The 23,637-nt window shown below is 43.5% G+C and overlaps 2 protein-coding genes across 2 annotated transcripts; one reads left to right on the top strand and one right to left on the bottom strand.

Annotated features, from left to right (window-relative positions):
- Positions 1–4,524: 4,524 nt before the first annotated feature.
- CCDC58 (coiled-coil domain containing 58) lies at positions 4,525–12,739 on the bottom strand. Its single transcript, XM_030958945.1, has 5 exons — positions 12,516–12,739; positions 11,324–11,449; positions 10,680–10,826; positions 8,286–8,345; positions 4,525–4,817 (listed from the first exon to the last, which is right to left on the bottom strand). The coding sequence occupies exons 1-5, from the start codon at positions 12,687–12,689 to the stop codon at positions 4,767–4,769; spliced, it is 558 nt and encodes a 185-aa protein (XP_030814805.1). The 5' UTR covers positions 12,690–12,739; the 3' UTR covers positions 4,525–4,766.
- On the top strand, positions 12,635–20,805 carry FAM162A (family with sequence similarity 162 member A). Its single transcript, XM_030958958.1, has 5 exons — positions 12,635–12,884; positions 13,873–13,992; positions 16,185–16,293; positions 19,367–19,475; positions 20,547–20,805. The coding sequence occupies exons 1-5, from the start codon at positions 12,869–12,871 to the stop codon at positions 20,631–20,633; spliced, it is 441 nt and encodes a 146-aa protein (XP_030814818.1). The 5' UTR covers positions 12,635–12,868; the 3' UTR covers positions 20,634–20,805.
- The last annotated feature ends 2,832 nt before the right edge of the window (positions 20,806–23,637 follow it).

Genomic DNA, 23,637 nt, shown 5'->3' with positions numbered 1-23,637 from the left:
AAAGTACTTCAGATCTGACGTCAAGGCCTGGTTTTGGTACAAAGCTCCTGAGATTGAGAAATTGGGGCTGTAGGGGTCCTACACTCAACAGTATTGATTAGTATTACAGCATCTTACTGAAAAAGATATTGCAGAATTTTCTAGACTTGAGCAGCAATGCTATGGAGGTGGACAAAAAGCATTTGAGGAAAAATCATTGTCCTGAGACAACAATTTTGTGAACAGAGAGAAAAATCCTTCCATTCTCAGGAATAAAGGGAGTGCCATATTCATGGAGCTGATGACAACTCAAACCCTCTTTTGCATAAGACCCTGCTGATTCACTCAAATTCTGCTCATGTTCCACCACTTGTGCCTTATTCATAGAGCAGGACAGATAAGTTAAGGAACTGGAAGAGCCAGTTCATCGTACTGAGGCCAGAAATCAGAGAATGTGTCCAACAACTGCATAGTGCCAGTGCTAAAACAGGATATTTTATAAACCTCTCCACTCACCAGGATACAGATCCTGCTAACTTCCTTGGGAAGGGATGTTAAGATTCCCCAGGGCAGCAGTACATTCCTGGAGAACTCTTGATTCTGTCTAGCAACAAATACACTGAGCACAAAGTCTAGGAGGGTTCCTTTATAATCTTGGAAAGAATCTAGGTGGGAAACTAAAGATATTAATGTTGTGTGGAAATCATTCACTGGACTTCATATTTCTGGGTTTGCTGTTTTTTTATTTTAAAGTATAATATTTTTTTCCCCCCAGAATGCACAATTGTGCATTCTGGGGGGAAAAAAATCAAGACTAATTATCAGCAAGTTGATGCTGAAGTTTACAGAAGCAAATCAGACTGTTTCCTTTCCACGGCAGTGGTAATGGCTGTCCCAAAATCCAGTGATATTTCTAAGTCTGGGATGCAGTACTCATCCTGTGCAAATATTTCATGAAATCACTTTGAAGTGCTGACATGTCACAGACCTGTGATCAAAGATGACCAGAGGCACTTGATCAACCTTATCTGGGGCAACCCCCACTTCCACCCACCCCTCTCTACACTAAGTTCTGGGTGTAATGAACCAAGATTTGGAACACTGCCTTGAAAAGAACAGCCACTCCCATGCTGTCTCTTGCACAACAAGGTGAGTGTGCCCCCTGTGGTGTTTGAGACGTGGCTGGTATCACGTCCCAGGCCAGTCCATGCTCTCCATCAGCACAACTGGCAGCTTCTCCTCACGTCACTGTGCTGCTGTTTTCTTGGAAAATCTGCTGGGACACCACCACTGGCATTCTGTACAGCTTTGAAGCTGAGCAACATCTTGCACCGTGTACGACTCCAACACAAAAGAAACAGATCTTTACCACTTGCAGGCCACTACTCCCTGTAGTCCTGCTTAAGCAATTTTAAGAATGCCAAGCTATTGTTGATAAAAACACCAGTACAAAAAAAGCAAACATAATAACCTCCACCAAAATCCAAACCCCAGGGTTATGTATTTACAAGTCGTTTTTCAACCAGGAATGAAGTCAGCTCTGTAGAAATGATTGTGAAAGCCAAGTCAGTAAGGTCAGTCTTCTGGTTTCACAGTGACATGTAATTGTGGCTGGACATGACACGTGGTCTGAATGTCTTTAAGAGCTTCTAGAGGAAAGCAGCCCTCCATGTACCAGCTGAAGATCTGTTTTCATCATCACAGGAACAACAGCCTTGATTTTCAGCGTGCTGGTCTGCAAAAAAAGGTTTCCCCTCCTGCTACCCATCCTGATTTTGAAAGATTTCTGACATTGTACATGAAAGAGGATTAATGGAAACCCGACCTTCAGCAGCACAAACTTATCACAGCCCATATGCTGAGCCTCTTCCTCTCAGTCTGCTTCAAGACAACTGAAATATACTGTTAAAAATATTCTATAAAGAAATTACCTGTTTCATCAGCCTTTCATGCCTACAGGCTGCAGAAGACAACAGCACTGAATGCTAGAAAAAGAACAACACCTCTTTCTATTTCACAGAAGGAAAGATGCACAAGCTTGAGAGGACTTTACAAGCATGCAGGATCTGCTCATATCTATTCACCACTTGCAAGCAATGGGAAAGCTCCAGGAGAGGAAGCAAGGCACCCACAGACTCTGGACACAGCCATCAGCTGTGCTCAAATGCCCTTACTTGCAGAAACAGAAGTTAAAACCAGGGAAAGGATGAAATTCTGCAGTTTGTAGGGTTCACTATTTGACCCCCATATGACAGCAGACAGCCCAGTAATTTTGTAACTACCTCAATGGTAACGTTGAAGCAAGGTTCAATCCCTGACTAAACCCTATCCTGGAATCCTCAGGGGTCCCTAGACACAGAATTTACCTGTGTGGCACACAGCTCACAGCGATGCCATTTGCACACCTGCCAGAACACCCCACTCCACACACAGCTCTGAGGCTCCCAGGAGCAGCAGAGCCGCGTGCTCCTGCCCCGCGCCCCAAGCATGGCATGCAATTCCATTTACTCACCGTGTGCTCCATCGAGTTAGTTCAACAGCAACCTGAACGGCCTCTGAGCCACCTGACTGGCTGGGGACAACTGTATGAGACACCCTCTGTGCTCAGAGCAAACCACATAAAGCAACTCAAGGTCTTACTGCAACCCTCTGTATGCAAACACCCCAAGAAGGGATGCTGGGGGTTTAGGAGTCTTCTCAAGGTATCAGTTTTTCATACTCAGGTTTGTATAGGACTACTTGCTTGGCCTTATATTCAAACTGAAAATAATTCCACGTTGGGCTGATTTTTTGGGGTTGTGGGTTTTGGGCTTTTTTAACATAGTTTCCTCATAAGCAATGCAAAAAAAAATTCTGTGCATCACATCAATTTCACAGGTCATTTATCACAGCATCTGCTTAAGTGAAGAAGCTTTCCACAAGAGCTCAGCAAACATCTGGATGGATAAAGGAAGACAATGATTAATTCTCATTACAGTCTCTAGTTTATACAGAAATAAAAAATTATATTTCAAGACTATTGATCCAAGTCTATACACACTTGTATCAGTTTCTATTGTACAACTGGCTTAAAAAGAGAATTTGTCCTTGCAGTTGATCCAAGCCCTGGAGAGAACAAATATTTTAGACACCTATACTAGAGGTCAATAATAAAGTACCAACTTTGAAATCAAAACTTACTGTTCTCAACATCTCATTAATTGACCATCACCTCCTGTTGAAATTTCATCAGTGTCAATTCAGCCCAGGTTGATGAGCAGTATTTGATTTACACTTTGATGATAAACAATTATAAGAATTTAACAACTGAAGAACAAACACATTTTCTGCTTTCAGAGTTACAGAAAAACAATGAGAAATCTTCAAGAATGAGTGCTCCAACTCAAAGTTCTGCATAAAGCAGCTGCAGTACCTTGAGAAAAAAAGAGGGGGAAAAATGAAGTTTGAACATTAGGATTTATATCCTCAAAGACTTAAAATAAATTTCTACCTCATTCTCAAAAAAAGGTGAGACGAAATGACCCTGGTGCCTAAAAATAAAAGGCTTCCAAACAGTCTGAGTCTTTACTGCACAAACATCTATAAAACAGATGCTGCTGCACAGATCTTTGCCAGCTCTCAGTAACACAGGTACATTCCTTCATTTATTTCCCATTCCCTATATTTTCAAAGCTTTAGGGATTGGAGAGTATGTCCAGTAATTCCATTGCTGTTGCTGAATTCCCAAGTGTTTGCAAGACAGGGCTGTATTTTTAGGGCTCTGTTTAAGTTCAGTGGTTCTTAAGATCATATCAGCTGGCAACTACACAGACTTTGTCACTTGACTGTTGGCCTATCTGAGATAAATACAAAATAAAAAGTAAAAAGTAAAATATACAGTTGTAATTGCAGCAATTCAGCTTTCCTTCTACTCATCTGCCTTTAAATGCTGTGGTACTGCAGGGGTGCTGCATTCTAAACACAACACCATGGCCAGGATCAGCAGGATCAGGTATGCACAGCTGTTTCCTCAGCTCAAACACAATTCACCTTTAGAACTACTCTTAAATATTCAGAGGGAGGGACAAAAAAGGGTCCCTGGACAGTCTCATTCCCAAATGAGACACATCTTCAGCTCCAACCCAAAGAGGTTTAAATCAACACCATATTCCCTATATAAAGGAAAACTCCAGAACTTGGAAACACAGACCAAAGGGCAGTAAGCAACAGATGCTGCCCGTCAGCATTGCAGCAGCAATGGCAAACCTGTACCCACACACAGCTCTGAGCCACTGCTGCTCGTGTTGGGCAGTTCAGAACAAGGCTGGTAACTTCTTACTCTCAGAGATGCTGAACCTACTACACTTGCCGATCCGTCTGCAATCTTTATTTCCTTTCAGACTTCAGTAGATTATTTCCACAAAAAGACCATGTTCACTGATATTTTAGGAGGCACCAGCTCAGGGAGAACCTTCTCCTCCCTGCTCAGGATAGGTTTTACTCTTTCTTCCCCTCTGGGATCACTGAAGCTGTGGAAGTTCAAGAAAGATGCCAGTTTTGCATTCCGATTGAAAATTGTTTTAATACTATAAAACTCATTTGTTCACATATTTTGTACAAAAGATTAGTTGTTTTCTCTTAATTACAGGAGGATCATTTCAAGCTTGAGAATTCAGCTAAGTAGGTCCAAAACAAAACAAGACTGGGTTCTACTGGTTCTGGAGGGTCCCAATTCAGCTCACCCAAGGTCTCTTTCCAGTTTGGCTCTCACAGTTATGGACCACCTTGATGGAAAATGCCTCACATCATCATTGACTCTTCGGAGGCTTGTAGTGAATTCGGCACCGCTCATTAAATACCTGAGACACCAAAAAAGAAGAGCAAAAGTGAATCAATGCCATCCAGGAAATGAGCAGAACTTCACAGACAGTTCAGGCAACTACCTCAGCTACCTGGGCACCCATCTCAAGCTGCCCAGCTCTGAGGTATCAATAAATGATACTTACCAAGACATCCACCTCCATTCACCTTCACTCCTGGCTTTAGTAAATCCAAAGTTTGCAGCCTGATGTTGGGAGACTGCACAGCACTAAGTGTTCTCCCTCAGAAAATGCAGACTGTTAATCCTGGCAGGCTGTTATCATCAAAAATGCTGATGCCTTTTTGTTTTTAAAAGAGAGGGAAATAATCATGGGAAGGCTCCTGAATGGTTGTGTTCTGTTAGGTTCACTCTGGCATTGAAATTTGGATGCTGTATTCCTGTCTTTCCTGAGCAGGCACACTTTACATTGACATGACAGCCAAGAAGAGGGCAAGGGCTCCTGAAAGCCACGTGCACACTTCCAGTGCTCTGCCTGCCTGTGCCAATGCTGCCAGCACTCCCTGCAAAGGGCACAGCACTCCTGCCTCACTCACCTCTGGCACCTTCTCTGGGTAAAATTTAGCCTCCAGAACTGGATACTGAGGATCGTGTATATTTAGCTTGAACTGCCACCAGCCTGCCCTAAAGAGGGCCAAGAAACGTGAGTATTTAAAGTAAGGCAGCTTGAATGCAAAGCAAAACACACAGGCTCCCACCAAGGCTGCAAGTGCTCTTCACAAGCCATTTAGTTATTTAACAGTTTTTATCCCAACTTGTCCAGCACAAGTCGTGAAAGCAACACAAGCATCACCTGACACCAAGCTGAGGCTCTGGCAGGTGTTGGTTGTTCCACCAGCATTCCCACAAGAGCACATTTTGCCAAGCTGTCCAGGGATTTGGCAGACCCAAGTGTCTGTGATCATCAGGATATGAAGTTTCATGAACTCTCCCATTGGCTTTATGTGCAAAGTGAGTGATCTTGTAATTTTGGGGAAGTTATCCAACACTTTATAGAAATACACTGTTTCAAGCTCTCTCTTCCTAGAATCTTCTACAGCAGATCTTACTCACAGTTCAGAACCTGTGGCAACTTCAGCAAAAGTTAAGCCTGGAGCACACATTAGTTACAGCATTGCTTCTCAACAATTTTGGAGCAATTTTCAACTACCTTTCAAATTTTATTAAAAAAAATAGACATGGATTTCAAACTGCTTCATACTGCAGAAGACAAAAGCTATGATATAGTTTCTTTCACACACAGAAATGTGCAGCCATTATGTTACCACATGGAATGGACACCTCTGGAAGAGCTCAGATGAGGTAAAGGTTTGAGATCAGTGATAGGAGGAAATGTAGAAATTAAGAGCAACAGCATCAAGTTGTATTCAGAAACATTTTACTACTAAACAAATCGAACCGTTTTTTGTCCATTGTCTGTTAATTACATTTTAATGGCATATATGTCTAAAAGGGTGCTGGAAATACTCTCTAAAGCACTGCAAGGGTCTATAGCATCAAACAACACACCAGCTTGCTTGCTATCATGTTAACTTTCAAAGTATCTTCAACAGTAACTCCACAACCTATGGCAGGAAGATCAACACTGCAGTCTTACTAACACTGACTCCTCAGTGTGTTACTCAGGCCGCTTAAATCCACTGGTTTACCTGTGAAGTGCTGTTCTCATTTTTCAGACATTTTTCAGAAAAAGCAATGGCTGAGAAACGTTAAGTTCATGTTACTAGGCAAAAGTTTGATTTTGCTGGCTTTTACATATTTGTACAAACCACTCCAACAATAAAGTCCAATCTGGAAGTGCTGGACAGAGACTAATGCAAGTGTCTTGTTTGAAGGTCAATTCCTTGTTTGGTATCATCCAAATTCCACATGCATTTCTCTAAAGTAGCATCCTTCTGTATGCCACTATGCTACAGTCAGCCAGTGTTTAAAAATCTGTTTCCTAATCAGATTTTTCCAATTAGTTTTCAGTTGTTCAGGATTAATGGAAATACACAAATGTACTTCCCAACCAGAAGTCTACAACTGTAAAACACCAGCCTGCACACCAATAATCACTTCCATGTAACAAATTGCATTCAGTCTGCAACCATGACTGGCTCTAACTGACATTTTAACAGGCAGCTAAAGGAGACATTTATGTGTATATTCAGAGCACAGTACAGCAGAGCTGGAGATAAAACCCAGAAATATTTATCTCTTCGAGCTCCACTCTGAACATTGGCTGAGGAATACACTAGCAGGCTAAAGTACCCCTGCACCATGCATACCTCACTCTTTATAAACTCTCCATCTTCAGGAAAAAGTAGACAGTTCTGTCACCAGTAAAAGCTTAATGCAGCTACAAGAGACCTCTGGGATCATTAATAAATTTGGTGCTCCAGAATGAAGATTAGGGTGGGGGCTGTTCCTTCATAGCAGAGTCACTGTGAAATATTTGCCCCTGGTGACCTGCAGGATGTTGCTGTTAAGGCTGGGGCATTGATTAGTCAGATCTGAGTGGGTTTAAAATCAAACTAAAGTGCATGTTTAGCTTTTTTGGGACAGTACAGAGGTGTGCTGATGGCAAAGCATATGCAGGAAACTGTGTAAATGCTCATTTCATCAGCCTGCACTGAGGTTACTGACAAGCACCCAAGACATAAAGCTGCATTGGTTTTACACTGGTGCAATCTAGGGGCTAAAATAATGAAGTAGGGATTACAAAGGAAGGTGCAGCTAGTACTAGCTATTTGAAAAATCCTATTTTCATTTAGAGAGGGAGAGAAGTTCTCGGCAGTACTGAAAGCTCTGAAAAGCTTCACCAAACCAGAAAAGGATGCCAGATGTGAAATGCTGCAGTGGCACATTATAACCACCTCAGAATTTAAGCTCAGTGTTAAAATCACCGGACAGACTTCAGGGCCATCAGTCCTGAGGGTGATCTGCACCCTCTGCTGACACAGGAGAGCAACGGCAAGGCTGCCCTTTGCACCAGGGAGTGTCTGTTCAGGCCTGAAGAAACTCCATCAGGAAAAGGTTCAACTTCTACAGCCTCACTCCTCCCCGGGCTATGCCGAGTTGTGATCAGCACCAGATACAGGCAAATGTGAAAAACCATTCACCATTCTCTCTGACATTGTTAGAGGCCCTAAAAAGCTTCTCAGAGAAGTCACCACAGAAAAGCCTACAAAGTGTTCGGCCCCTGGCAAGGAGGAGAAAGGGACACAGGGAATAATCCACAGTCCTTCCTCCATGCTAAATCAGATGCTTTTCTTCCCCTGGCAGTGCAACTGAAAAGTTTTGATCTCTGCATCCAGAACTGGGAAAATGACTGACTTGAAGCATTTCCCCCAGCAATGCCCTCATCTATTTCTAGTTAAGCGGCTTCACAAGGCACCAATCCCACACCTCCAGTGCAGGACTGTCTGTTGGGACACAACATCATCACTATTAAATGACTGAGTACCTTCCAGCTTCTGTCGTTTACCACTTCTTCAACATTGAGCTCCGACTGCATCAATTTCAACTGCAGAAAATAACAGATACAAGGGTTATTGTCAAACAGGTCTCCCTGCAGCCTTCAGTATTTATTACAAGTGCAACTTTCCAGCTCCCAACCCCAGCACCAGGTGCACACCTCCTGTGATGGTGCAAACCAAAGGGCACGATGTGTAATCACCCTGGGAGCCTGGCCCTTCTCAGGGCACCCACAGGTCTGCAAGGGCACAGTGAAGGCAGACTCACAAAGCAAACCTGGCAGTAGATCCTCATTACTCAGGCTCTATTCCTAAATAATGCCCATCAAGATTTGCTAGCAATTAACTGATTAACATTGATGGCTTCACAGGCACAAATAACTGCACCTAATGCAAGCACTGAGCACAGGGAATGCCAGGGCTGGCGTTAGCTCTGCAGCCTTGAGTTGCCACTCTTGCATTATAAGAGTCATATATGAAGCTGGCAGCAAAGCTAGGAATCCAGCTAGGATTCTGGATTTAAAACTAAAGTTATGAACAGATCCTCTCTGCTTCATTTGCCATCTACTCAGTGCACTGACCAAAAAGGGTCTGCAGTCCGATCACGTGTTGTTCGTGCTGTCCAAACCAGTTAGTATTTCATGTCATCACTGCAGGACAAACCAGCTCTACACAGATGCAAAAGCTGTAGCAAGAACTACCACCAATACACAGCTCCTGAGCACTCACTTGACCTGTGAGAAGGGTAAGAATCTCTCTGTTTCACATCTATTAGAAACCCCGAGGGCCAGGTGTGACAGTTGTGTTCGGGTAATTTGGTAATAGTAGGAGAGGAGGAGGCAATAGTAGGAGATTTAAGAACCATCTGCCATTTTGACCAAATTTAGGATGTATTCTTGTTGGAGTCTTTAACACAACAGACTAAGAGCCAGAGTTTATCCATTTTCAATACATGGTTCCAATCAGAGGCCTGGTGAACAGGTGCAAGCCAATACAACAATCCCACTAAAAGCCTTCCAAGTAAGATATGCAGGGACACAGAGTTGCTACAGCTGTTGGATGTACTTTCCCCAACTCAACAGAACTTCAATCTGTTTGAAATAACAATCCAGCATCCAGAGTGACTGGATGACCAGGATATGTCTCTATAAAATAAACACTCAGAGGATCTTTAGTAGCTCAAAGAAAATACTACTCCAAGTTTTCTCATTCAGTGACCCAGAAGTAATAATTTTGCACAAACTCCTCCAAGTTCTAGAACTAGAAGGATGAGAGAAACACAGAACAAGAGAAAAGAGATCTCTACTGCAAGCAAGTGAATAGATATTTGAAATTCCCACTTTTAAAACTAGGATGTGTTCTGTCAAGATAGCTTTTCTGACCTGTAGAAAAAACATAACTCTCTGTGTTTTGGAGAGCCAAAAAAAAAAAAAAAAAAAACCAGGGGGATCACACTTCATATGGTCCAAGTACAAATCTGAGGTGATCTCATAAAAAAAAATCTGAAATGTTTCTAAGTCACAGAATGCTTTCAACATTTGAAGCCATCTCCAAATATTAAACACTTTAATTGTGATCCTCCCAGTGTTTTCAGAGAGATTTCAGTCTCAGTAACTAAATGATTTAAAGAACTGGCTCTGCTAACAAAATTTGTAGAAAATACTAAGCAACCACTCCAGTTTTCCAAACTAATATCCATGCTTGTTAGCAGTTCAATAAGTGAGGCTTTAAGAATAAAACTGCTCATCTGCCACATGGTTCTCTCAGTATCCTTTTCCTTACTAAAGGGGCCCTGGAAGTGAGGTGAGAACTGTAGTGGGGTTCCTTTCTCCACTTCTGATACTCAATCCCCTCTGGTCACCTCTGGTAAAGTACTTCCCACCCACAGGCCAGAAGGTTGAGAAGGCATTTGCACATTACAATTCTGTATGCAAACCCAGAAGTCTCCCTCTCACACCATCACAAGGTACTCCAAATATTAATCCAAGAAATACCAAACAGCAAAAAGGTTGTGTAAGTGGAATTCAAGGTTGCCTGGGAGCACCTTGTAGAGGACAAGCATTTTGTAGGAAAAGTTAAGCTGTGCCTGAGTCAGTCAGTGAAGGTTAGAATCCACCATGGGAAAGAATGTGTGCTTTTCTACAGCATTCATGGAAAAGAATCTCGGAAATGCTCCAGCTGCAGGATAAAAGCAGCTCTCTGCCTTTGGGGAGACCTTGGGAAAATAATTCTCACAAGACCCATCAAGGGCCAATGAGAACCTCGGAAAAAACTGCTTGACTCAGGATCCACTTCAGGTTCTCTCCATCACACTGGTCCTTCCATTTGGGAAAGATACCCACTTCCTCCTCTTTAAGTGATCTCTCAAAGGCTCCACCACTCACTTTTGTCTGCTCTTTCCTGAGTTGCTTTAATAATGCTGCATCTTCATGGGCCTTTTCCCTCTCTTCTTTGAGGGTTTTCACTACAGCAGAAGTCTGAGAGATGCAGTTTTTGATGATTCTTTCTCTCTTGGTGTGAGCATCCATCAACTAAGTGGGGAGAAAAAGAAAGTCACAGTGACTCATCAGAGAATAAAAACTTCCTAGTGATAAGTTTAAAGAGACACTTTCTAAAGTCATGGTATTGCTGTGCCTCCAGAAATCCCTTTGAATTCATAACCTACATGTGGGAAACAACACTGCTTTGAGCAGCAGCTACTCTCAACTTAGACTATCCTCTCATTCTTCCTCTTACCAAGTTGATCAAAAGTCAAAGGTAAAAAACATGAGGAGTCTTGCAGAGCAGCAGGAAAAGCAAGCACCCTTTTTAAAAGATCCTTGAAGGATCAGTATTGCAGAACAAAGAACTTCCCTGCATGGTTTTAAACTGAAGCAGTGTGTGGAGACGTTGAGCAGGACAGTTAGGAATACACAAAGCAAGATCTACCAAGGCAGTGTTTTCCTCAGACACGGAGGATGCTTTAGTGACTACTGCACACAACAAAGCAGCGGGAAGGGAGCTGAAAGTGGAAGGTGAGCACACTCACAGACTCGTACAGCTCTTTACATGTCTGGCCAGGATCAACTTTCCCCACAAAGGAAGCTGTTGGAATCGTAGTGTTTAACTCATGAACAATTCTATCATCGATTGTCCTCATCACCCTGAGCAGCTCCTGTATTAAAAGAGAGAGAGAGAGATACTTGGTTACATCTCTCAGAAAAGCCTATTACAAAAAATTTTCACAGTCAAGCATTTTAATAGAAACTAAATAGGATTCCTTACAAAGAGTTGGAAGCACACCAAAGGAGCAATCCCACACGCAGGAGTATGTGCTGCAAACCACGGAGTTTCCTTGGCAGCAAAAGCCAGAGCAGGGGTGAGTTACTGATGCCCCCTGAAGTCCCCTGGCCCTGCAGGCAGCATGCACAGGCTGAAGAGCCTCTGCCCAAGTCCCTGTCCCCACTTCCACACAGGAAACCGGGCGCAACCTGCACCAAAACGGCAAACTTTGAATAAAACCCCCACCATGCTGGGGGGCGTGAAGCTGAGCTGAGGTTTAGGTTGGGTCCCAGGAAAAAGTTTTTCACACAGAGGGTGGCTGGGCACTGGAACGGGCTCCTCAGGGCAGTGGTCACAGCACCAAGCCCGACGGAGTTCAGGATGTCTGGACACCCTCAGGCACCTGGTGTGACCCTTGCGGTGTCCTGTGCAGAGCAGGAGCTGGACTCGGTATTCCTGAGGGTCCCGAGCTACTCAGGATATTCTGGGATTCCGCGTTCGAGGCACAGGCCGGTTCCCACGGCCCCGCCGGCCTGGGCCCCGCTCGCAGCGCCGAAGACACGGGTGGCAGCCCCGCTCCCTCGAACGCCGCGGAGGCGCCCGCGGAGCTCCCGCCGCCCGCGTGGCTCCCGCGCCGCGAGCGCTCCGTCCCGGGAACGGGTCCTGCGGGGAAGGGGAGGTGTCCGGCCCCGCTGCTGCCGGAGGGAAGAGGGAAGGGGAGGGAAGAGGAGGGAAGGGGGGAAGGCCGGACGCTGCTCCCTTCCCGCCGCATCCCGCCGGCCGCCAGGAGCGGGGTGACCTCGCGCACGGGGCGCGCGCTCCCCCGGGGCCGTTCGCCGGGAGGCGGCGGGAGCGCGCGGGGCACGGGAGGGAGCAGCAGCAGCGGCGGCGGCGGCGGCGGCGGCAGCGGCAGCGCCCGGCCCGGCCTGGTTCAGCCCCGCCCGCCCCGCGCGGCTCACCTGGAACTCGGCGAAGTCCTCGCAGCTCGCGGCTCCGCTGGGCGCCGCCATCCTGGATCGGCCGAGGGAGCCGCGGCGCCCAATCCGGCGGGGGAGCCGGGATGACGCGCGGGGCGGAGCGGGGCGGGACCCGCCGGAGCGCGGCCCCCGGCGCAGCGGCCCCCAGTCGGGCATCTCCACCGGCAGCGGCCTCGCGGCCCCTTCGTCTCCTGCAGCCGCTGCCAGAGCTCCGGCCGCCCCCACCGGAGGCGGTGCCGGCCCTGGCGCCCGCGGCGCGGCTCCCTCCAATCGCGGGCCCGGGGCGGGGCCCAGCGGTGACATTGAGCGGCGCCCAGCGGGGCCGAGGCAGCGCCATGTGGGGCCGCGCCGGTGAGTGAGTGAGTGAGTGAGGGAGGGAGGCGGGGAGTGACCGAGCCCCGCGGCCGGGCCGGGGCTGCCGCCGCTTCGCCGCCTCCCCGGGAGCCCGAGCGGCGGGGCGGCCCCGGCCGGTGCTGCGGCGGAAGCGGAGCCGAGCGTGAGGGGCCGTGTCTGATGGACTGGCGTCCGAAACAGTGACAGGAGTGGGGCCGGGCCTCGGGTGCTCTAAAGAGCTTGAAAAGGGGCCGGTTCCGTTGGGGGTGTTGCCTGTAAATGTAAATTCCTGTTTTTTCAGAGCGGGAGTGTATTATTCCTCAAAAGTAAAGGGCCTTAGGAGAGACACCTTCCGACAGTATAACAAAGTAAAAAAAGATCTAATTTATATTTTTTAAAGTGCGCCTTTTGCGTTTCTGAGTTAGTTTGGTTGGGGTTTTTTCCCGGACTTTTTCATTATATTAATTAATGCATTAGAAACGCTTTCTTTGAAGTATTGTGTTCGTATGTAAGGTGCCCTGGCCTTTTCTAATGTGCTACAAAGTAGTTACCTCTCAGTGGTAAATATTCTGCCTTTTTGACTTGGTCAATGCTTTTGGGATGTGACAGACCTGGTAGAATGCTGGTGTGCAGTCCTTGAAATAGCACCATCCAAAGTGTATCTAAAGCATATGTCTAGATTAGTGCCTGGAAATTGTAATGTTTTAGAAATTGCTGGCAGGACATTATTTTGGTTTTTTTTCTCTAAATCAGTTTAATTGCATTCACATTTTTCTACATAAGATTACTGAGCAAGCTCAAGGCATACCTTATAAACAAGCTTTCATTTCTTTGGTGGGCTATTACAACTAAAACTGGTACTTCCTGGGTTCATTTGTACCTATTGGTTTTCTTTCTTTTTTTCCTCTTGTGTTAAAAAAAAGCTTGAAATGCTTCCATTGCAAAGCTGGTTTCTACTGCTCTGAGTTAAATTTGGCCTCTTTGCTTCCTCTGTTTTCTCTTCCAGATAGGGCTGTTAAACTGCTGGGAAGAAATATTCCCTCGGTTCTGAGGATGACCGAGGGAGTGGACCCCAAGATAAGCAGAAGGCTGTGTGTTAAACCCCAGCAAGACCTTCAGACAAAGAGTAAGAGTCTTTGATAAAGTCATGGAATGTTTAATGCCATGGAATACTCGCATATCCATGCTGCAATCATCTGAAGAGGAATTTGGCTGACACAGGTGGTCATATCCCTGATTTTCTGAGAGTTCTGCTCCCTAGACTGAAAAATGGAGCATTAAATTTGGTTAAGTCTTGTTTTCTAACAAAAAGCCACAGGTCAATGTTTCCACTTGTGAAGGTCACAGAGCATTCACTTTGTAGCAGATCACCAGAGCCTTATCTAGTGCACACTCCTACACTGGGGCTCCTCAGCTCTGCTCTGGAACTGCCTGTTCAGCCCCACTGTAAACTGTTCATGTTTTGGAATGTTGTGTGAGCTAAAAGACTTTTGCAGTTTTTCGGAGTGCAGCCAGCTCCAGCTGTTCCAAAAACTGAACGTGCCCTGCAGGGAAGGTTCTGAATTGTTCATGTTTAAGGGTGGAGCTGGTCAGGGAAAGTTTAGGCCATGAAACATTTTTTCACTATATTTGGGACAGTTTCTGTGCTCCCTGTATCACAGGTTCCTTATGGCCCACCCGTGCAGGAGAAAAGGAGCACACAGATGTGAAGCATTTGGCAGGACTCTGTGTTAAAAACATGGATCAGCTGCTCTGGGTAGGACAAAAGGTCTCCTTAGAAGTGTGATGTCTCCAGCAGGGGCCAGTAAAGGAAGTCCCTTATGCTTTTGTGAAGTGGGAATGGTGACCTACAGCAAGAACCTAAGGAAGAGAATAGGAAGAGGGTTCTCTATACCACTGTCCCAGAGGTGGCAGCTTGGTTTTTAATAGTCCTCACTGGATTTTTTTTTCCCCCTGACAAATTTGCCCAGTTTCCTGAAGCTGGATGTATTTTTAGCGTCCACATTCTCTAAGAATGTTGATGCTAAAATTCCAGAGTAATTTCTTCTCTAAGAATGTTCTTCTCTAAGAAGAAATTCCTCAGCTACAGTCTTGTGTTTATTTTTTAACCCAATGTGCACTTTTTTATAATCTGATTTTCTTTTATTCAGTACCCCTTCCAAACCAAGACCTCATTATAACCCACACTCCCAATGTCTCTTACAATGCTCTGCTGGGCTGAAGAGAGCTTCAGCCACTGCTTTTCAAGGCCAAAGAGTCTCAGTCTGTGACACAGTTTCTTACATGGTGACCATTCCATACTTGTGCCTGTTCTATTTCAGCTCCCTCTAAGTCTTTCCCATGCCTTTCAAAAAGCTGGAGTCACAGTTTTACACAGAGGCACAGTAATGCTGAGTTCCTGCTGTTTTCCTTTCTGCCACTTGCCAAAACCCTGTGGAACCCCAAGGCCTTGCTCAGGCCGAGGTAATGATTTATAATTGAGGGCAGAGTCTGTCACTTGTGTGTGAACTGGAATTGCTTCCTGTTTATGGACAAGGGAGTTCCCAGGCCAATTAATTGACTCTGGGTCCTTAAGCCCTCTGGCATTTTGTGCTCAGCCCTCTCCTTTATGTTTTTGAATAACCTGGTGTTGTCAGCACACTGTATCCACCCCACTCCCTAGGTAATTCATGAATCCATGAGGGAGAACATGGCCATACAGGATACTGCCTATTGTTTAAAAGGAAGAAGCTGTCTATCTTTGCACTTTGTTTCTTAGATTTAATGGTGTGTTATATATGAAAAGTTTCCCCTGTTACATTATTAATATTTTGTTTGTGGTGTTTGAAAGACTGACCAGAAAATTATGTGTCCAGTCTTTGCCTATGGTCATCTGTTTATTTATACCTTCAGATAAAATCTTGCATTGCCTGAAAAAGTTAACATTCTGTGATGATATATTGGCTTTTATTGTTATTGTGCAGCATGTTGACTTTTCTATAGCTGTTCCATTTGATTTCTTTTTTTTTTTAACCTTCTTTAAATGAAATAGAAAACTACCTTAGGAACCTTAGAGGCTGGAGCAGCTTCTGCATATTTAGACCAGCAGATACAGAGGTTTTGAGAAGGATTTGGCTTTCCTTACATGGCTTTAGTTTCATCCTTATTCACACGTTTGTTAATCTGTGATACAGTTTTCATTCTCTAACCACCTCTAGCAATCACATTTAGAGTTCTGCATTGCTCACCCTAACTGGTTTTGTTACAGCTCTGACCATCCAGCCTCTCTGACTGTTGTTTTGTTGTTGTGTCTTTGTGTGTTTTGCTGGGGTTTTTTAGGTCGATCTGCTTCAGGAGTGCCTGGATACAGGCCTACACCCTGGGAGAGAAGGTTTTTGTTGTGGGCAGGCCATTACAAAAAGCCAGAGGATATTCCAGAGACTGTCTCGTAAGTGTTGCTTTTGAAACTGTAAGAGACTTTTTCTATGCAGAACTTGCATGCAACTTTTCTAGAAAGGAATGGGTTTGCACAGCTGAAAAACCTTACCCTGCTATGTTTGGTTTATCATCCTTGTAGATGAAATGACCTCAGCAATTCTCTTGTGCTAAGATAATGTATCCCTCTTGATTTTTTTTTTCCTTTTTTTGCAAAGGGTTGACCAGCATTTATCAGTTGTTTCATTAGAAAACCATGCCACATCAGTTCATTTTTACTCTTGTCTCACAATTAGAAAGCTTTTTTCAAACATTAGGGTGAGCTTTTTCTAGTGTTCTTCATTATATGTCAGTCTCTTGCGGTGGGAAACTTTCATATACAGCTATAAAATAACTGAAACTCATTTAAGTATTTATTAATGAATACCTAAAGGGCATGGGCCAATGTCCTTTCCAGTTGGAATTTAAACTAACAGTGTTAAGGCTCCCTAACTATATATAGTCAAAATTTTCCTGTTGCTGCTGAGTCCAAATGTCAAAAGCTTTGTCCCATGTGAAAAGTAAACTTATCAACAATAGACAACTGTTAGTTTAAAAAACATTCCTAGTGGTAGCATAGTTATCTTTTAAAACATGCTCGTAATGCTTTTAAGTACATGTATTTATTTAAATTAAAAAGAAACAGTAAATCTTGCACTACTTGAGTAAGAAAATGATATAGCTGCCCTCTTACATATTTTCTGTTTGTTTGGATGCACCATGTGGGAATTGAAAATCCATCCCTGTATTTAAATGTATCACAATGAATGAATTTTGTTAAAAGTGGAATCCTTCCATTTTGTATTGAATCACTTTTCTTAAAACTACATTTGAAATACATACAGGAGTAAATTATTAAAACTTACTATCACTTCATATATTTTTGCATACCAAACATTTGTTATGAGTGTTTTTAAGAAAACGGAGTTAGCAGAGTGATTGATTTCAGTAGTTTATTGAAAGGACAAACCAACTTCTGATAAAAGCTGACCATTTCTGCAAGTGCATAGGGAATTCTTTTTATTTAGACAAATAATTCAGCCAAATCTGAGAAGACAATTGAGAACTATAAAAGCACAAAAACTTGTTTTCCTGTTCTGAGATTAATTAATTAATTAATCTGAGATTAATTATGTGTTGTAAGGGCTTGTGCTATAACTCAGTAATCTTGTAAAATGTGGTGAAGCAACCCATTTATTAAACAAATGTTAAACTTAGCCACTGAACTGATTTAAAATGCAAGTTGTGTTTAGATATCTACCTTTTGCTCTTGTAAATTCTTAACACATCTAAGGTATTTCCAAAATTAACTAGCAAACTTTTTAAAATCCTACTGCTGTGCATTTCAGCCTAATTGCAGCCTGCACTCAAGGCTTTCACTGCAGATTATTAGCAGAAGCAAATAACCTGGATGCTAAAATTAACCATTAGTTTTATTGTAGATGGATGTGTTTGTTCCCTATGATCAGAAATCTTGTACTCAGATCAATGCTCTGACAAAAACAAGAACAAAACTTCCCAGCTCTCACGTCCTGTGTGATTTACCATGCTGAACTACCATGGATCCTGAAGTAACTTTTTTTTCTTCCAAATGTAAGGGTCAAAATGTAGTAACAGATTCCATATTCACTCATGTTTATGTACAGTAATAATTTCCCAGTTCCATTAAATCCATTCTCCACATTAGTTTTGGGGTATATTAGTTTGATGCATTTATTCTTTTCATTACACAGTGTTGGTGCTTCTCCAGTCTTCTGGAATTTTGGCATGTGCCAAATATAATCAGTGAGAGTATCAGCCCTCCTTGAGAAGGGAGTTATCTGCCCTAAATTCTGCAAGGAGAGTTAAATAGACAGGGTGTAGGTCTTTGGTTATTATGGAAAGTATTTTAAAAAGCATTAATGCTTCACTGGCCCTTCTTGCATTGTTCTCTCTAACACAGACTGAAAACCTGCTGTAACCAAGATGTCATTTGGGTAGAATGATCTTCAGAGTTAACTCAAGAAAATATGATCTTTTGTTTTTACTCTCTACACAGCTGGAAGGTGTCAATAACTGCTACTCTTCTGGTGGAAGACTTCTGGTTTTTGAAAGATAATAGCAGAGTAGGCAACAGGTTTCCCAAAAGGATGGTACAGCTACTGGTGTGGCTAGCTAAGCCCCCTAAAATGAAAAAAAAAAAAAAATTTAAAGAGTTCCTCTGTCCAGAGCTGATATAGGAAAGCTTACAATCCTCCACACCTCCTTAGTTTCTCAGGGAAGCAGATCACTTTAGGACTGTTTACTCCAGCAGGAGTGGGGACCACTGGTCTTTTACCAAGTCCTGCTCAGAATTTCTGAGTGCTGCATTCAGCAGCCTGTGTGTCACTTTTTGCACTTTCAGGTCCTGCAGCAGAGGAAGCACCTTGCCGGGAAATAAGACTGCATCGTAAATGAAACCACTGTGAAGTTCAGGCAGAAGAAATTGCAAAGCTGTGCTAATGCTTCCCTCTGCCCAATGAACTCTCAACTGTTAGAACACCATATTTTGGGTTTTACCAGACTTCTGCTATTGAGAGAAAAATGCATGTTTTACTATGTTAAATACATCACAATTATAATACAGATGAGTTCTCCCTGGCTTTGCAGATATTGGAAGGTGGTAGTGAGCACAGAGGGAGCTGACAGAAAAATACAGGATTGGTTAAACCATTCCTCTGTTTTCCCTGTTCTTTCCATAATGAACAAATACACTAAAATCCTGCAGCCTTCCTCCTTTGCATTGCAGTCAAGTGGTCTGCAAAGGCAGTATTTAACAATAGAAAAAGCTAAGTTTAAAAAGTTGGGCTTGTTTCCAGCTTTGACAGGAATGCCTCTGTTACCACGTATCTCCCAAAATACTTAAGAGATCAGCCTTTCCTGTTGTAAAACTCTTTTGTGCAAAGAGCCAAGTGCTATTAGTATTCCACAAAACTACCAAGACAGCACACTAGGAGAAATTAAATAATTAGCCAAGTGAATTATTTGGGTCTCTGATAACAAGTGTGTTCTTTTGTTCTTTTTTTGAGGCTTGAGACAGTGAGAGCAGCACAGAGCACCCTGCGTGTGAAGTTCAGCTATGTCATGATTGCCTTGACAATAGTGGGATGCATCACCATGGTGATCAGAGGGAAGCAGGTAAGCACAGAATTTGGGCTGATGAAGGCAAATAAACCTTCACTTAAACTTCTTAGCTCCTCTAGGGATTTTTAGTACTGTCTTGCTTTGGGGGTTTGGAGTTTTTTGTTTGTTTTGGGGTTGTCATTTTATCACCAAACAAAATTTTAACAAGTCCTCCTGGTTCCCCAGAACTGACCCTCATTGACTAATTCTCCTCAGAAAAGGATGATGTCACCATGAAGATGCTTCCTTTAAACAAAATCCCCTGAGCTTAAAGCGTCTGCGTGGTAGAATAACCTTATTTGTTATGCTGCCTCTCTTCTGATGACAATGCTCAGGTCTGGTTTCTATGGACTACTGTATTCTAGAGAAACCTTACAAGTAGTGACAGTCTTAACCCCAGCACTGTGAGCTACTGAGTGTCACCTGACATTTTGTATCAGAATTTGTCTATTACAATGAAAAGGATGCAGCGCTCTGAAAAGAAACACTAGAAGGATTTTTTCCTGGCTTTAACAGCAGAGCTCAAACACTGATGATTCCCAGAGCATTTTCCTCTGTACTGGAGAGTATGAATGCAAGTACCAGGAAGAGAGGACAGCTACTTTGGAATCCTTGTTTTCAAAGCAGCTGGAATTATTTATGTTTCCTGAGATGAGCTCAGTTGGCCAGAGAATGGTGCTAATAACGCCAGGGTTACAAGTTTGATCCCCCAGTGGGCCATTCAGTGAAGAGTTGGAATTGATGATCCATGTGGTCCCTTCCATCTCAAAATATTCTGTGAGTCTGTGATTATGTTTAACTTTTGATTTGTTTCTCTGTCTCATGAAAATCAGATCAGTATTTAAGACTGACCAGAACCACAGAACATATCTGCTAGTGCCTTGAAAAAAGAGTTTAATTTATTCCCAGAGAAGTAATTGCTTTCAGCCAAAATAATCTCTCAATATTTTATTTTAACCCTCTTGGCTTCCTGCCATTAAAGCTGACAGGACTGTGCCTTGGTGAGGATAGGTCAGGTAAGTTATTGATTCAAGTTTCAACTCTGTGGTCCTTCAGGTGATAACTGATGATCTTATTACATTGTAGGCTATGAAAAGACATGAATCTCTTACAAGCATGAACCTGGAGAAGAAAGCCAAGTTGAGAGAAGAAGGTGCATCTGCTAAACCATAGAGGAGGAAATGAAGAGATCAAGGGCTGGGGTAGAAAAGCAAAGTCCCTTTCAGCACTGACAGGAGGATATCATCACATCTGTCCTGTATGTTAGTTCTGTACACCCATGAATGAATGAATATGCTGTCCTGTAGTCAATAAACCAGAAATACCTATTTGCTTTTCCTTATAACTGCTCCTTTCTTGCAAACTCTTTTCTTTACGGTTAGTGGGACAGGACACATGAGCACAGTGGATAAGCAATGTAATTGTTTCCCATGTGCTGTGCACCAGAGCATCTTTTAAAGTACTGCAGGACCTGTACCTGCATTCTCGGTACCAATCCCCTGCATGAAGTCTCATGTTCTTATTACCACTTACAGGAAGGTAACTGTAACACAAAAGAAGGGTCCATTTGGTTTCCACTTGCACAAACAAAATACCTTCACTAGCCAGCCATCCACTATCACTGACTATTTCAGGTTTCCTCAGCAAGAATGGAACTGTATTTATTCTGTAATGGTACTGGCTACTTCAAATAATCCACGTGTTCCTCTTTGTGAACAACAACAACAGAACAATTATTAAGGGAGCCCTTGAGCCAAAAGTTACTGACCTGCATTAACATCAGCAAAATGATCCTAAGGTATCAGAAAGCCTAATTCCCTGGTCCAGGTCCTGTTATTCTGCCTGCATTTGTTTAAGTGAGGGGTAACTTCCTGTGAAGAGCTGCCTGTCTTCAAGAAAATGAGGAAGGAGATGAAGAGTGAAATAGCATTCCAGAGAACCACAGTGTTGCAGCTGACACCTAAGAGTGGTCCCAGCAGAGCTGGCAGTGAGATGAGGAAACAGAGATGACTGTTTTGAGGAACACTGAGCAACTGCTTCAACCTCTGCTGTAAGATTTACTATTTAGAGGCACATGAGTATGAGAAAGTCAATCAGGCACTCTTGCTCTCGGCTACTAAGCTCTTTATGAATCTCATTTAGATTTATGTGTATTTTGCTCTTTTGCATTGTTGTCTGTGCTTTCATCATACTAGGCCCACCTAGAGATCACCTGCCTCAAGAGTGCTATTTCTGGCATTGAGCCCAGTCACAGACTATTCATGTTGAAGAGCCCACAGCCCACAGGGAAGTATTTTCCTTCCTCCTTTACCTTAATCTAGAAGGAAATGTAGATTGGAAGTGTCAGGACTGCTCAAAATGTTATTGCCCAGCACTGCCCTGCTGGCTGGCCCAGGGGACTCCAAAACCAAAAAAGACGTATCAGCTTAACAAAATTAGTTTGTGAACTTTCTCAGAGTGAGAGGGAGATTATTTTTGTTGCATCTCTAAAAATCAGCAGTATTGCTAAATAATTAAAAGCCCTATAGAAATGCAGGGTAAATCTTCAGTAGCTGCTACAGTTCCATCTATGAACTGCATATCTGAGTACCACAGTGAGATGTAACCTATCAGAAAAGCTGTGTAGTCAATTCCATCACAGAAGTCACAACCTTCAGGTGAAACAGTGACCTGTCATCAGATTCTCTGGATGGAAATTATCATAAGTACACTGTCAATCAAGCAGAGCAGGATTGCACAGATTTGTCCACTTAATTAGCACTGAATGCAAGCCATATTTAATTTCACTGCAGGTATGTGAACAGATTTTCCATGACAATTCTGGTCCTTTGCCACACCAGCAGGCACACAGGTGGGAACCAAACCAAAATCTTGCCCAATTACATGCCTGTGGGTCATGTATGTACTAAATGACACCAAAAAAGAGAATGTGCATTTCAGGTTTCCTTGTGATTATGCTTGGTGACGGCAAAGCCTAAAACTGTGCATCTCAAAAATATCACCCTTTCAACACACCTCTGAGTGCACTTTGTGAACAGAACTGGCAGGTACCTCTCCTAGTTTTGGAAATAAAACTATTTGGACTCATCCAACTGGTAAAGTACTTCAAATATAAAAATATGCAAAGCAACACTTCAAAAGCAACACTTCAGAGCAGCAACAGGAACCAGTTTTTCATTTTACTTAAATTTCTACAAGCTTTATGACATTTACAGAAAAACTGAAGTCCGGTCTAGTGGTTTGCCAAAAGCTCCACATATCCTTCTGTCACCCTGGTATCTCCACCATTTCAAAATCTGGCATCAAGACTCTGCATCACTGCCCAACTTGGTGTTTTCTTTCAGCTTCTGCATAGGCTCAAGTCTCAAACCAAAGCCCAAGACAATGGGCTTTGTGTGGGCTCCAGCTTGCTCCCAACCACTGCACTGTTTTCTTTGCAAGTAGCTGGGCACTAGAAAATGATGGAAATCTTTCTCTGCAAGGCAGTGGAAGGAACCACCCCTTTCCTGGTGTGATGGCTTCCAAGAAGCACTTCTGAACAAGGACAGTGGTTAGAAAACCAGCACACCTTTTTGGCCAAAGCAGCCAGTCCTGCTGACAGGAGAACTTAACGCCCCTCAGATCACTGAGAGCTCACAGCTTCAGCCCAAAGCCTTTCAAGAGTGCACAATGGAAGGAACATACTAAGCCTGAAATGGTACCTCATTTTCTTTCTTCCCTTGGGCTTGCTCTGTAACACCATTCCCATTTATCCAGAAGAGTCCAGTTTATCAATCCTATACCGTGTGCCTTATTGCTGTACCTGGTCCAGAGGCAACTGAAGCTTCCTAATGCAGCAATCACCTGACAATTCCAACACTGCCTCAGTGGAACATGCAGGGGCCACAGCAGGACACAGCCATAGCAGTACACTAAGTTCTTGCTTACTTTTCTACTAAGACTCAGGCACCTGAAGAAAGACCTTAAAGTCTAAAACGGGCATGGGAGAGTACCAATGGTGGCTTGTGCTAATTTCCAGAAGCAAAAAAAAAAAAAATCATACTGGAAGAGATGGGGATTTAGTTTAAGATGACATAGAGATCAACGTGCACAGAGGTAAGACAGAAGCTGTTCTGGAAGACCCCAGAGAAGCAGAGAAGTGAATTGCCAGGAGCATTGTCACATGTAGGACCATGTG

Source organism: Camarhynchus parvulus, chromosome 1 (genome assembly GCF_901933205.1).
Source record: "Camarhynchus parvulus chromosome 1, STF_HiC, whole genome shotgun sequence".
In the NCBI taxonomy this organism is placed as follows: Eukaryota; Metazoa; Chordata; class Aves; order Passeriformes; family Thraupidae; genus Camarhynchus; species Camarhynchus parvulus.
This window is presented reverse-complemented; position numbering and strand designations above follow the sequence as displayed.

What these genes read in the sequence shown, in the direction of transcription:
- FAM162A (XM_030958958.1), top strand. An exon ending in GATATTCCAGAGACTGTCTC is followed by an intron (nt 16,294 to 19,366) that starts GTAAGTGTTGCT and finishes TCTTTTTTTGAG; the next exon opens with GCTTGAGACAGTGAGAGCAG. An exon ending in TGGTGATCAGAGGGAAGCAG is followed by an intron (nt 19,476 to 20,546) that starts GTAAGCACAGAA and finishes ATTACATTGTAG; the next exon opens with GCTATGAAAAGACATGAATC.
- CCDC58 (XM_030958945.1), bottom strand. Translation starts at nt 12,689, where the DNA reads ATGCCCGACTGGGGGCCGCTGCGCCGGGGGCCGCGCTCCGGCGGGTCC. An exon ending in AGGACTTCGCCGAGTTCCAG is followed by an intron (nt 11,450 to 12,515) that starts GTGAGCCGCGCG and finishes CTTTTAATACAG; the next exon opens with GAGCTGCTCAGGGTGATGAG. An exon ending in TAAACGACAGAAGCTGGAAG is followed by an intron (nt 4,818 to 8,285) that starts GTACTCAGTCAT and finishes TTGGTGTCTCAG; the next exon opens with GTATTTAATGAGCGGTGCCG.